The sequence below is a fragment of the Strongylocentrotus purpuratus genome, unplaced genomic scaffold (assembly GCF_000002235.5).
Source record: "Strongylocentrotus purpuratus isolate Spur 01 unplaced genomic scaffold, Spur_5.0 spur5_contig_860, whole genome shotgun sequence".
NCBI classification, from domain to species: domain Eukaryota; kingdom Metazoa; phylum Echinodermata; class Echinoidea; order Camarodonta; family Strongylocentrotidae; genus Strongylocentrotus; species Strongylocentrotus purpuratus.
The window spans coordinates 75,997-90,662 of NW_022145569.1; the positions used below are offsets into that span (position 1 = coordinate 75,997).

The following is a 14,666-nucleotide window of genomic DNA, read 5'->3' on the forward strand; positions in this document are numbered from 1 at the left end:
TATCCTCAAACACATACCTGACTGCGATGATAAGTATGAGCTTATCCCTTTTAATAGCAATGGTTAGAAACAATAAACAGGAATTTTCGTTTTAGAAGAGTCCCGAACAAAAATACCAAGTCAAGTATATAGTTATTCGGCATTTCACACGCGATACCAGGCGCCATTGAGTAAAACACAATTGCAAAGTCACATGTACTTGCCTTGAAGATTGATTAGAGATGCCTTGGTGGAGTGGTTTAGGCACTTGACCGGAAATGAACAGGTTGAGGGTTCTATGCCCGAAACGGTTATAATATCCATTGGCAAGATATTAATCTACATATGCCACTCCATACCAAGGAGATAAATGGGGACCTGGTAGGAAGACAAAACCCTTTGGTAAGGAAATTACCATATGCCCTCACGGTGGCCATATGGTAAGAATACTCCCCAGCACAGGGAGTGGAAATGAGCGACGTAATGTAAAGCGCTTTGAAACGTATGCATATTAAAGGGCTATATGAATCAAGATTTATTCTTATCATAATGAGACTCAATACAAAAGGGTTATCAACAATGCTTACATATTCCATGTACTGTTGAGGTCAAACGGGTAATGTTTAGTATAGTAAAGTAATGATTAGGCCATCGTATATTATATATATCGTGGAGTTTTATATATACCGTGGACTTTTACAGAATTGTGATTATCACGGATATTGTAATTAACGGCCTCATTGTGTGAAGTTTAAAGGGGAAGTCCACCCTGGTAATTGAAACAATCTCACCTCGCTCTGAAGTAAGGCTAAGCATTTCAGAGGTCAATGGTAGCATTCCAAACGATTTTGTATAACAACTTACAGACAATAGGCTGGGAGAGTTGTTAGTTTTGCCTTTCAACACAGATCGATAATGATCGATACAGATACCAACAATACAACACAACCCTTAACGATGTTAATGGCTTCGTCATGATACACGCTTGAAGGCCTATAGTGAATTAGGTTTGCTTTCTTGGAATATGATGACCAACCATATTAGCTACATTCGTGATCTACAGAGAATATAGTGTGTGGGAATTTGGCTCGGAAATGTGATGTGGTGGATGTGATGGTTATAATGACTTGGAGGTGGTAAATGTAAATCATTGAGATACAAAGAGTGAAGAAACTTCTTGACACATTTGTTATCATTTGTTATTTCCGTATTCCATCGTAGTACATTTTCCCTGTCAGTCGGGCTATTTTCAAGATGGCCGCCGACATTTTTTTTTTTTTTTAATCGGAAATAGATCCATTTTAGCAGTGTTTTTCATGTTTTTTTTCTTTTAAAAAAAAAATTAAAAAAATTAAAAATAAATAAATATAGGAGGCGGCCCCCAAAAAGGAAGTGGGCGGGGACGCTAAACATGTATATATTTTAATGGCCTTAGTATCGGTGTTTCTTTGTTGGTTTCTCACGAAGAAAAAGTGGTATAGCGTTTTACCTTGAATGTACATGTATGCCGCTCATGAAAGAGATTGTTTTCATGTGCGAGGGTTGGGAATCATGCAAGAAATATTGTATTATTGTAATGGGCTTACAATACACTGCATTAGGCAAATCAACAGCGGCAGCAACAACAACAAATATTTAAGAAGACCGTCATTTATGTAAAAATATATATGTGTTAAATTCAGTATAACAATTTATTATGTGGATATATTGTCAAAACATAAGTACAAGCCGTGTATGGAGAAACCGAAACTTGATATAATTATTTCAACTGAGACAGAAGCTTGCGAATAACGTATAGGGAAATTTGATAAATGTTATATTTCCTGGAATCGTTTCCTCCGAATATCACATTCCAATATAGATTTCAAACAATATAGTTTCAATCTACTAACTTATTTAAGATGTTGAAATCATGCCAACATATTTACTTGATCCGTATAATGCTACCATTGTCATATGAAGCCATTTGACAGTAATGTGTTAATTAATGACATTAAGCCTTTTCTTTGGCTCTTGTCGAAGCGACAGACATGTCTCGCATGGCCTTATGTATCAATGGGCCCTCACCCTCCCCCTCCCTACACCCCTCCATGGGTCTGTTTGATTGACAACTTCAAGAGGGTAGTCTATTTATCTTCTAATGAAGAAAATAAAACAATAAAACAAGCTTAAGCATAATAGCAGAGGGGGGGGAAAAAGAGGAAGAAAAGAAGGCGAATGAGAGAGACATTATTTGTTAACAAATGAATTAGGAATGAAGAAAAGAAGAAACAAAGATTGAGGAGTTTGAATGTCACATCATATTAACCCATTGCTCACTGGAACCGGGTGATCTGTGTATTAAGCCTATGGCAATGAATGAATTCAGTAGTCAACGGGTTAAAGTAAGAACGAAGAGAGAAGGAAGTTGAGTGAAAGGAGAGGGAGGGATAGAACATGAATACGGTGGGGGATGATTAGGCGATAGGCGAGGAGAAGTGCGAGAAGAAGAAGGAGATACAAAACAACAATAACAGGAAGAAAGGGATATTAAGGAGATGAAGAAGCAGAAGTGTAACAACAACAACAACAAATGAAAGAAGAAAAAGACCAATAAGAAAAGGGGAAGAAGAAGAATTACATAAAGAAGAAGAAGAAATAGATGAGGAAGAGGAGGAAGAATTTAAAGAAGTTCTTGATAAAGAGGGTAAAAAGACGAGGAAAAGGAAGAAGAATAAAAGGAAGTATAAAACATTTTTTTAAACATATCGGTAATAACAGGCAATGGCATTTTCGATTCCGAAAGGTTGTAACAGGATTCGCAATTTTTGTATCTCTTATTTTACATACTACAGAAACCATCTACAGCCAAGTCGACATAGGATATCACTGGAGGTAGGTACAGCCAAGGAGATGGACGGATGTGGTCCTTGTGGTATACTGCCTCATTGACGTACACGTACCATCAGTTGTCAATCGTGTTTGTTCCCTTGCACTTGGAGGGTAAAAGACAGTCCCTAATTCGAAGATTCCGGTGCTAATAGTATGATATGTGAAGCTCATTATGTCATTACTGACACACTACCCGGTCAGGGGGCTGGTGATGAGGAGACCGACAGCGTTCCATACCGCAACATTTGGCGCCAGAATACACGTACAAGGTGTCCAACCGCAAGAGGTGTACGTGACAAAATAGTAAACTGCTAATTTCCGATGTCGTTCATAACTTGAGCAGTTACAGGCGTTTAAAATGAAACGGTGTGGCATTTATAGCATCTATCTAGGCCTATTTTTTGTAAGATCTGTTATGTAAAATTCAAGTTATTTACAAATCAACGTACGACATCACTGTAATACTGTCAATCGAATTAAATGGTTTCCAATACCAATAAAGTTGAACCTGCATGTTTAATATTTCATGCTCCAGTCCTAAACTGTATACAGGGCTTCAACTGTTCTCGATAAATGTATGCATAATTGTTCAATATTCATATACCACCTACAAGTTTTATACATTTCACCATCATTTTAACATCACATTTTGCCATGTCATCAAGAAGCACTTCATTACAAACCAGGTCCAGGATGACCAATATACTAATAGGAATAACTCCGGTAAAATAGGCTTACTCTAAGGGAATACATAGGTATACTAAGATATTCAAATTCATGGCTTATTTTTTGCCCTGGGGCCCTAGTAACGAGTTATTCCATGCGCCTGTTATTAATAATTGAACTAAAATAATCAGAAGCCAGTCTGCAGTAATATAAGAAGAGAAATCTAAAGGATTTTAATTTTAATTGTTTTAATTATTATTTATCTAACGTTGCTATGTCGAGCAACCTCGAACAACCTTTCAGGTTGTCAAGAACAACCTTTATTTAAGAAGTATTTGAATATGTTAGTAAACATATTAGGGCTTGATTTAAAGTTCGTGTAACCCGAAGACGCGAAGGCCCGATGGACCTAAGTAAGCCGATAAAATGATCTTGGGAGGTAAATTACAATAGGGAAATACCCTTTATTTTCCCCCGTTACATTAGCGACTACAACAAAGCTTTAAATATAGACCTACTTTGTTTATCATTCTTTCCTTAACAAAATGTTCAAGGCACATTGAATTTTGGCAAGACAATACATTCAGTAAATGGAACAAACGAATAGGAAAATGTAAGCCAAGGGTGGCCCCAAATGTGGCCCCGTCTTCAACTTGAATTAGACTAAAATATATCAAGGGGTATGATATTCCGAAGTGCATTGTGTTCAGTCTTCAAATAGTTATCATGTACGTCTGGGAGACCAATGATTTTGAACGTGGCAAGTCAGGGATTATTAATAATGAACCGTTCTTCGTTTCAGCCTGTAGGCCTATGTGTAATATCGGTCGAGGATGAACAGTGATTTCGTTCGACAGGAGGTGGAGAACAAGTTCATGTCGTAATGATGGATTGAAGCAATCATAACGAGAGCCTCATGACTGAGGTGAACGCTCTGCAGGGGTTATGATAAACGCAGACAGGTGTTCAAACTGGCATTGGGGGCTTGGACTGGGGCGACCTTCCTCACGATAAAAATATGACAATGTGTTGGCTTCGAGAAAGAGAACATGAACTAAATGATCTGGCATCAACAGCGGGAGGTCGGGGGAGGTGGGATGAGGAAGTACAATGTTCCTCGTATAGATAACCTGGAATATATCGGGATTGTAGGGGTGGGTGGAGCATGTTGGGGGTACAACCGCTGGTGTGTACATGATTATATCTTTATATAGAGAGGGGGAGTAGGACCAGCAAACAGTTTTGTAAAATCGTCTCCATTGATGTGAGGTTTTCACAGGGATAAGAAAGGGAGAGAGAGAGAGAGAGAGAGAAAGGGAGAGAAAAGGTAACACACTCCTCTACCCCCCCCCCCCCCATCGCCAATGGCCTTATTACATATATTGATTTGAATGTAATTCATTACGACAGGTTCAAGTTCAAGTTCAGTTTATTTTACATCCAATCAAATAACTTATAACAACAATTTATAACAAATACAATAAAATAAAATGCAATATATATAAAATATGATAAGAACAAATACAACAACAACAACAGTAACAATAAAATAATGAATGGGTAAAGTAGGGAAATGAGGGACCACAAAACCCCATTGGCCTATCTAGGCTGGTCCCCTTTTTTTACAAACCCATAAGTAAATTCTTCAGTAATTAAAAGCAGGTGCTCCAAATGACGACAGTGTTGCCCTAAAATAGCTGAACATAGGCTACGCCACACCACGCACTAACCTTACATAATATGGATAGGTTGTGAATAACGTGATAGTCACCAGCCCCTTACCCTGAATTTATTTATGATATTTTTTTGTTTCCCATTTTATTTGAACATAACCAAATAAAATGTAGTTTAATTAAGAAAATGATCGCTTCATTACGGAATATGTTCAAATACAATTATTTATAAATAATTATCCTACTTTGGCAACGATGACCACCTACCTGCCTCTCTGCAGAACAACATTACAATATACGAAAATGTGTTCCAAATTTAACTCGATTGTATAATTAAATTTAGGATATCCGACGAAATTTGGGGAAATTTGGGGAAATATGGGAGCAGTTGGAAGAAAACCAAAGAAAGGTGTTGCCAAGATGCACTTTCCCTGTTTCAACTTTCCCTCGTTTTTTAAATTTAAGAGTGAGGCATCCGTCATTTTCGACCACATTAATGAGAGTATGATTATATTGCTCTATAGTAAATAACATGCTTGACGCGGACCAGGACAAAGGCATGTACAATAACGAAGGCCCAAACAAATAATAATGATGATAATAATATTAATGATAATAATAATATGAAAATGACGTTAATGATACCGTTAATGATATTAAAAATAATAATAATAACTGGCAGTTTGACAATCTTTGTCATATCTGTTTGTTGTAAATTAAAACACATATACAACTTAGATTTGTGTATGATGTTCTTTAATTTTGACAATTTAACTTGACTTTCTGCTATCCTTTTGAAACTGGAAACCGACTTTGATCCTTGTCCTTTATATAAGTCGATTTTAAATTTTATGTCATTCAATGAAAAGAAAAGTAAATATAGAGGAATACAAAGAAAGAAATGGAGAGGGATGCCAAGAAAGCAAGAGAGAGAGAATGAGAGAAAGACAGAGAGAGAGAGAGAGAGAGAGACTCGAGGAGAAGGATGGGGGTAGATTAAAATATTCTTCAAAGCTTAAACTCGAAACAATGCATTCCGATTTGCTTTAACTTTCACTTAGCTCATCGAGTTGATTCTTCATCATGGACACAATGTAAGCCTAATTGATGACATGGGGCCATCTATTACGGGTCATCATATCCTTCTTCAAGAAAAACTATAGTAAAAAAAAAGTAGAAGATCAGAACAGAAAAAAGTAGAAGTGTTAACTAAAACAGGAAATTTAGGACAACAAGCGAGGCTGAGGAGTTGTGATGATTAATCCATCCTTGTCTATATGACGTAATAATTGCCCTGACATGTCAATGAAGAAATGCTTTGATACAACTGGGACTTAGACCGATTACGAAGAAAAATGATTCATTAAAAACCAAACATCAGCGATTGCGTTGCTAATTTCTTATTTTTTTAATAATAAGGACCGTAAAGTCTCCCAAAAGTTATTAACCCATTAATGTCACTGATTATTAGTGTTATATTTCAGGGGCGGATCCAGTCGGCGGTGAGGGTGGGGGCCCAATTCGTGAAGAAATATTTAGCGGCGAATTGGCGGGTGTGTGTGGAGGGGGGGGGGGGGTAGTGAGCACTATTTTGTTTAAATCAACTTCCCCCCTTTTGAGCAACAAAACAAAAACAAAAAGTAAAATTGAGATTTCCATCTTTGTCTTACTTTTTTTGCCAGGGGTGGGGGCCCGTACCCCCGGCCCCCTTGATCCGCCACTGTTATACTTCGTTGAAAGGAAAAAAAGGTCATGGTTTTTCGGAACCTTCCATAATATACGATCCTTGTCATCGATAACTCTATAGCCTCGCTCTACTCGCTTCGAATGCGTTGTGATTGATTATCTTAATTTTGTATACAAGCTACAATCCCTGGGGGTGTTTCATCAACTAACATTGATTTCGATCTTTAAAATGTTAAGACTGACTTAGGTTTAGGCCCTTAAAATTGATCCCATCATTTTTATGATCGAATTTTGGCTTGATGAACCACCCCCTATTTTCTTTTCTTAATTTGTCCTCTCTTTTTTTAATAATAACAAAAATAACACAAGCTTTCTGCACACCCGCAGACCAAAAATCAACACAAACTGGACACTCCATTGTTATAATTTGCGCACAGGAGAAGTTGTCACATATTCGCATAATAAATATTCACCCTAATCATAAAAGGATTCTCCTCATTTTTTAAGTGAGAAAGTATTCTGTGTGCGTTGTGTAGAAAACATTCATGTTTCCTGAGTGAGATTGGGTGGTGGGCTTTACCTGACTGCTAAGAAATGCTAAGAAAGCATGTGTATGCTTGTGAGTTAGCAACCAGAGGACCGACGGCTTTAAGTCCTCTCTGAGGGTCTTGATAATCAGGATAAACGCTTTACCAAAGGGCACTAGCGCATCGACTTGGTTTCGAACCCGGGACCTCCCGACGAGACCACTGCTCTACCACTGAGCCATCATGCCTCCGTTGTATTAGACATGGGATGGTGTGACTCCGTAATTTCGGTAAACACTTTGTCGGAAATAGAAAGGGCTAAATCCTTGTTTAATCACCATCATCATCAACATCTTCTTCATAATCAATTAACTCATGCGATCATCTAAGGATTTTTTAAAAAGAATTAATATGTATTATCAGAGGTAGTTTAAAGTCGACAATGACCTCAGTTTTGCCAATTGTTTACTCTGCATGGAATATATCCAGTATCAACGCTACCGAACAAAACAACGTGGCATTGCTGCGTGTACAAAAAGGGGTATCAAACACTGTATCATAAGTCCCTGCTTATACAGTTCTACACATGTACTGCACTTACATTCAGCTGTATCTTTCAATCCCCCTCCCCCCCCCCCCCCCCCCCCCCCCCATTCCTATCGAGGCGGAAGGTAGAGAGGATCTTCAATATTTTGTGGACTACCTGATAGACAGGTAGAGGCAGGCAGATGAGAGGGACTACGCCATTTCAACTCCTCCCCGGTTCCCTTGGCTACCCTCGAGTAAAACAGGAAAGCATTGGTTAAGCATTTAAAGCCAACGAAATGTTCATTGTAAACAGAATTGAACGCAATTATGACCATCAATACCATTAGGACAATTAGTGGGCTGATTTGTGTGAGTAATCCGTGAATTAGTTAAACAGCCGCAAGTCGTTCAACAGAAATCATGACTTGACCGAAGGTATATCTTCTGGTTCTGACCTACTGGCTTGTCCCACCCTTTGTTCATGTCTTTATCTGTCTGTCTGTTTGTCTGTCTGTCTGTTTGTCTGTCTTTATGTGCCGATCATTCGGCCCATTTACATTAGGGCCGACGCGTCGTCAATTTACTAACATCGTGATAATTTGATGTTAGTGAAATAACAATTTCAGTAGCATAAACAAATATCTACATCACTTCATCAAAGGTAAGTATTTGTCTTTTTCGAATGATTCGATTTAATCTAAATATTTGATTCCAGTACTTGAAACCAAAATATCTGAAATATAACGCAATCATTTTGATATGGAGTCAAAAGCCAGCCTGAACACTTCTCGTTGTAAATATCCCTCAATATGACATATTTTACACGCGAATAATTCGTGAGAGATGAAAGAGATCAAAACGTACAGCGAAAACAATAATAACAACAACATCAACAACTACAGAATGAATAAATACATCGACCTAGCTCCCCCAATCAATATAATTAACCGAGAAGGATGAACATAAATGAGACGAAATTACGTAAATTTGGGTAACATCAATCCTGTAATGTGTTTCTCCTATTCGGCTATTGGTAAACATTCTTTTCGAATCACTAAACATTCCAATCTCCCATCAAGGACGAGCTCGCATTCTACTAAATCAAACCAAGCAAGAAGGCATAACAACATAACATGGTCATTAGTATTCTTATTCTTTATTGTCCATCGGGTTATTCGGGTATTTACCCTTCGTATTACATAACACCCATGATTGGTACATTACAGTACGAATGCATAGGATTGCATGGGATAAACGCTTACCCGTTAAAATATACCTGTTAACTCATAGACGGGCTTACTAACATATTCAAATTGTATGCATACTTTTTAAACAAAGGTTGTCCTGTCATCCTGAATGATTGGCTGAAGCTAACCCGACATAGCACCAAATGCTATTTGCAGACTAGACTCCAAGTATTCATTCATTAATAGCAGATTGTGGAATACTTCGTCACTGGGTCCCGAGGAAAGAAACATCCATGAATTTGAATATGTTATTAAACCGGTCTATTGTCTGCATCTTCTAGTTAGAAAGAATTCCCTTGACAAATCAATAGCGTTGAGGCTTGTCTAACATAGCAACAGTAAATGTATGCAGCCGTTGCAACGTCAATTCCATCTATTGACCTGCCATTATGATCATAGCAGGTGCATTTAATAGAAACATACATGAATTAAAATACATAAGTAAAAAGGACTATTGCGGGCATCGATTGGGAATTCCCTCTAAATGTGTCTAAACTGCTAATGGTGATTCATGAAATAGGGGGGGGGGGGGGGGAGTAAGTCACGACTCGAAAGCATCTCAAATGCCTTCTTTAGCAGAATACAATGGCTGAATACTGGCAATTACTTCTTTAATCTTAGGTGTTTTGTGTCGTTTAGTTCATAAAACTTTACAGCAATCAATACAAATTTATAAATGATAAATTATTCTCTATTGCGTCAGGCGCTATTTAAAAACTTATCAATAAAATAATTAGATTAAAGGGTAGATAACACAATCATAATTATTGTATTACGAAAGATATCAAAGTCAACACTGCTACGTGCCATATATTACTATAGGATGATGACGTTTGACGGCATTGTGTGACTCATCAAATAATATTTGAAATTTTATCACGAAATACAACTAAAGATATAATGTTTACTTTTCTCGTACATTTGTACTCTGGGTCTGTCCCCGTCGAGTACGCCTATTATTGGCATGTAGAAAGAATGGATGGATGAATGGATGAGTGAATAAATGAATGTATGAATGAATGTATAAATGAAAGAATCAAGGAACTAATGGTTGATAAATGAATGTATGGATGAATAAATAAACGTAAAAAAATAATAACAATAATAATAATAATAGTTGGTTCTTGTATAGCGCCCATGTCTGTCAGATTTGACACTCCTGGCGCTCACGAACAAATATTAATGAATGATAGATTGTTAAATCATTGAATAAATGAATGAACAAATGAATAAGTAAGTGATTAATTGATCGAATAAATGATTGAACGAATAAATTGATGAATAAAGCTAACGAATTTCTAGATAGACGGCGCTATAGAAATGCCTATTATTATTATAGCTTTCGAGGGACACATTGCGTGGGTGCGGTAATGGTAATTCTGATTATCATTAATGATAACAATCATTTCGCCCTGCATGATGCCTTAGAACTGACAGGTGGGCAGCGCAGCAGTCGAGTGCGTCCAGACGTATCAAGAAATGTTTATTTACAGAATTAGAACATGCTACATGATGATTGATAAACATGTGGCGTTGTTATTGATGATGAAATGATAAAAAAAAAATTGTTATGATATCACCAGGCTACATTTTACACTAACATCGCAACTTTCTTTGATAAAAAGGGTATCAAGCATTTACTCCTTAAGGGTTCAGGTTTGTTTTAGTATCGGCATGTAGAGATTTGGCATCTGTTTGTATAGGAATGCAACTAATATTGATATTACCATGTGACCGTTTATTCTCCTTAGCCGATCAAAATATGAAATTAAATTAACGTATAGGCAGACGCATTTGGAAATGACTTTTATTTTGATTAGTTTTAAATGGATATTTGGGTTACTCCATGATTCTCAGACTTTAAAATAATACACAACAAACCTGTGTCCTGCGAGACATTATTATCATGCCAAAGGGGGAGAAGAAGGGGATCATTGTGAAAATGATATAGGAAATGGGTGTTTTTTAAACTCCTGATATTTCTCTGCTTAAAATGATTTAGTTGGACTACCATTCATGCAAGTGGCGTGTGACAATAGGTATTGTTAGTTTTCTGACTTTAAGAAACGATGTTGCATTCTCCTCCATCCTGACAATATGAATCGCTTACGTCGAGTTATGAATCTCAAAAGGATTATTACAAACAGTAGATCGCCTCCGGGTATATTTCTCACTTCTTTAGTAACTACTGACATACAGGTGATTTCCTTGCGGTAGACCTATTGTGACTCAAAACGAGGCACGGAGGAAGAAATTCATTTTGTAATTCAGTTCATTTCCACGGCTGTCATCTCCCCTCATTGTTGCCTACCACGTGAGCCCCGCTCACAACACGTACAAAAATAAAAGGTGCGATTGATTTTTCCTTTTAATAATCGTCTTGACACAAAACCGCATTCATACATGTACTAATTCTTTACAGAAAGAAATTTCAACACGGCCTGACCATCCCGACATAGCAACAACGTGCAAAGTGCCAGATGATACTTTATCACTTTTGCATGGTTTAATACGTGTAAAGAGCGGTGTTACCACACACAGGTGTATTGTACCACCGCTACAAGACCAAGTAGAAATGGCATATCATGTAAGGTACAATAATTTTTGATGAGACAACAATATTGATAATGCCAATACTTGTTTTAAAGCTTAAAATATTGAAATGGTTGAAAAAATTAATAAGTGGTATTGTACGCATACCCCGGACATCCGCCCTACTCTACCAATGTTTCAGATGTGACAAATTTGATTTACCCCAAACATAAGATGGAGAGGTTTTTTTGTACAGACTAAAGCCAAGGCGTTTGAAAATTGAGAGATAATATTAACAGGGTTGTTTTTGAAGACTGCGTGCGTTTCAATGTACGAGATAAGCTCCAAAATGCCTGAAAATAATTGGTTGATAACAACAGTGATGCGCTTCATTAATTACCTTAATAACAGCAATTAAAAAGTACATGCACCGATTAGCCACCAAAGAGTTCCCTGTTTTAATTATTCATGCAACAGAGCCCAAAGATGACTAATTAAATAAACAAATCAGTGAATTGAAACTGACATTCCTTCGGTATTTGATTTGACATGTGTGATTGCTCATCTAATAATTAATATGACCTCCTCTTCGTACAAAAGTGATTCATAATAAAAGTGCGCTCGATTTAATTACACCCATAAGTGAGAGCCACAATCGCAGAGTTGGGTTACAGTGATTAACATGATCATTGAGAGAAGGGGAGGGGGTAAATCTCACTTTCGTAACAAATTAACAATTGTTTAATATCAAATTCAAATCATCGGAAATCACGCAGTAATTCCGAAGATGGAATCATAAAGATTTAATTAAGCAGGTTAGTTTGAAATCCGTCTGGCCAGTTGCAGACCACCGTACGTGTGTCTGCATCAGAAACGGATTTAATTTTTAAACATCTGTCACATCTGGCCACTGAAGAAGAGTGTGACCCTTTTTAACCCGTCTCTTTTTTCTTTTTTTACAACTCATTGCCCTCCGCCTGCCGGATGGAGGGTTTTTGAGGCCGTCTTTTGGTTTTTCACACTTACCGAACAGATCCACTATAACTTGTTGCAAGCATCTATTACATCAGGACCAGGGAATCCCCAGTTGCTAGTAACTTCTTGGTTCGACATTCATTTTAAATGCCTTCATCAACTCCGATACAAACTTGATGGGGTAACCAAGGGGCAGAGGGGGGGGGGTAGATCTAGTAGATGGATGTAGCATCGATAAACCTCAACACATTAGCCGCGCTGGTGTATGCAGGAAATGTGTGCATTGGTAGGTCTATGATTTGTCGGACGGGGGCTAATTAAATAGTCATCAGTTAATGGATATAGATTTATAATGATTTTTACACATGTAGTTTTAATGGGATAGAGGTCATGTGAAACGCCAGCTGATACATGAGTAACTGTAAAATAATCTATACAACACTGATTCGCTTGTGTCCTACCCATCTCGACCCAGATCCCCCACCCCCCCCCCCCCCCCCCAATTCCACAAAATACTTTTTGTCAGTGTCATGACCTACGGGCTGATAATGAGACCTTCAAAAAGTTTGCGATTTGAGAGCATCTCCCATAGAAAGCGCAAGATCATTGTATATTGTTAATATTCGAATCCTTGATCGATGAAGCAACTTGCGGATGCATGATAGATCAAAGATATTATTATTAGTGTATAATAATGTCTTTCAAATCCGTTTGAAAGTGAAACCTTGCCCTCCAGAACAAGTATAATTATGCAATCTGAATGCATATAACACAAGGGGAATGGGTTGGAAAGATGAGATGAATGAAAGAGAAACTAGGCGTTAATATACATTGATAACTTGTGATAAAGTTTATTAACAAGTATCGAATCGTTCGCATGCTGATAGCTCCAAATCCAATGTCATTCATTTTCTTTACTCTTTTTCCTTGTACACTCTTCCAGACAACACCCACTTACGATTTTAGTATTTTCCAATTCCATCCACATTGGTCTTTAAATTACCTTCGAGTCCAAGAAACCGTAAAAACAAATGTAAGATTTACTCCGAGACTGTAGCATATTGCATGCTGTATTTTATCCAAATCATTACATTATGTATTTTTTTTAAACACAGTACTACACCACTACATTAAAACGGTATCTGCGAAGTTTAAACAATTTGCGTATACACATCGTTATCTAGATTAAATACAAGGGTAACAAGAAAACACTGGGTTGTACTTACGTAATAATTGCACCACTAAGGCGATACTCATCGCTGGTATCTTAAGGTTCCACGGTACAGCTCTGATCTGATCCATGGCGCCTTGGTAAGTTTTGAAGTGGTCCTGCTATGAAAGGAAATGTTGCACCCCTGCACGGATAATGCACCCCTGCACGGATAATGTACCCCTGTCCTGGTAATGTTGTACCCCTAGGGGTGTAGGATCTCCAGTGGTGTTCCCCTGCGCTCCTGCAAGAGTAAGATCTGCAACCTGCCTCCGTTTTGCGGTTCAACAAAGCACCGTGTATAGATTCCGTTAACAAGTCAATAGATTAGGAAAGACTGATCCGCCTTCAAAACTACCGCAAATACTGCCGCTCAACTCGATTAGCATATGAGCAATGCAAACCCAAAGTCCATCTGCGAGCAGATAACTTTTGCATGACAATGAATGATCGTTAGGACTCAAAAGTGCAGTAGCGCGTGTTCATTAACGAAACATCCGCACGTTACCTGTGCAATGACTGCACACTGAGCACGAGTGCGTGCGTTTTTTGTACTATCTACTTGCAGCAGACACCAATTTGTATTGACTGACTACATGTATATAGACATTTCTATTTTTTCAATGAGGCCCTTTCGTTTTCATTGATGTTTTTTAAGGTTTTATTCGGCGGGAGATTCCAACGTTGTGTCAACAACAGCTCAACATGTGCCTGAATGATGACAGAAGGAAAGGGAACTAACTATCCGCTTTGGAACACAATGGATCAATTC

General features: G+C 37.8%; 1 protein-coding gene across 1 annotated transcript in view; it reads right to left on the minus strand.

The window, feature by feature from the left end:
* The window catches only part of LOC105445435, a 30,314-nt gene extending 15,997 nt beyond the window's left edge, over window positions 1–14,317 (minus strand). The window contains exon 1 of the mRNA XM_011680975.2: window positions 13,911–14,317. Coding sequence (XP_011679277.2) covers window positions 13,911–13,986 — 76 coding nt within the window. The 5' untranslated portion in view covers window positions 13,987–14,317. The remainder of the gene's footprint in view (window positions 1–13,910) is intronic.
* Window positions 14,318–14,666: the final 349 nt, after the last annotated feature.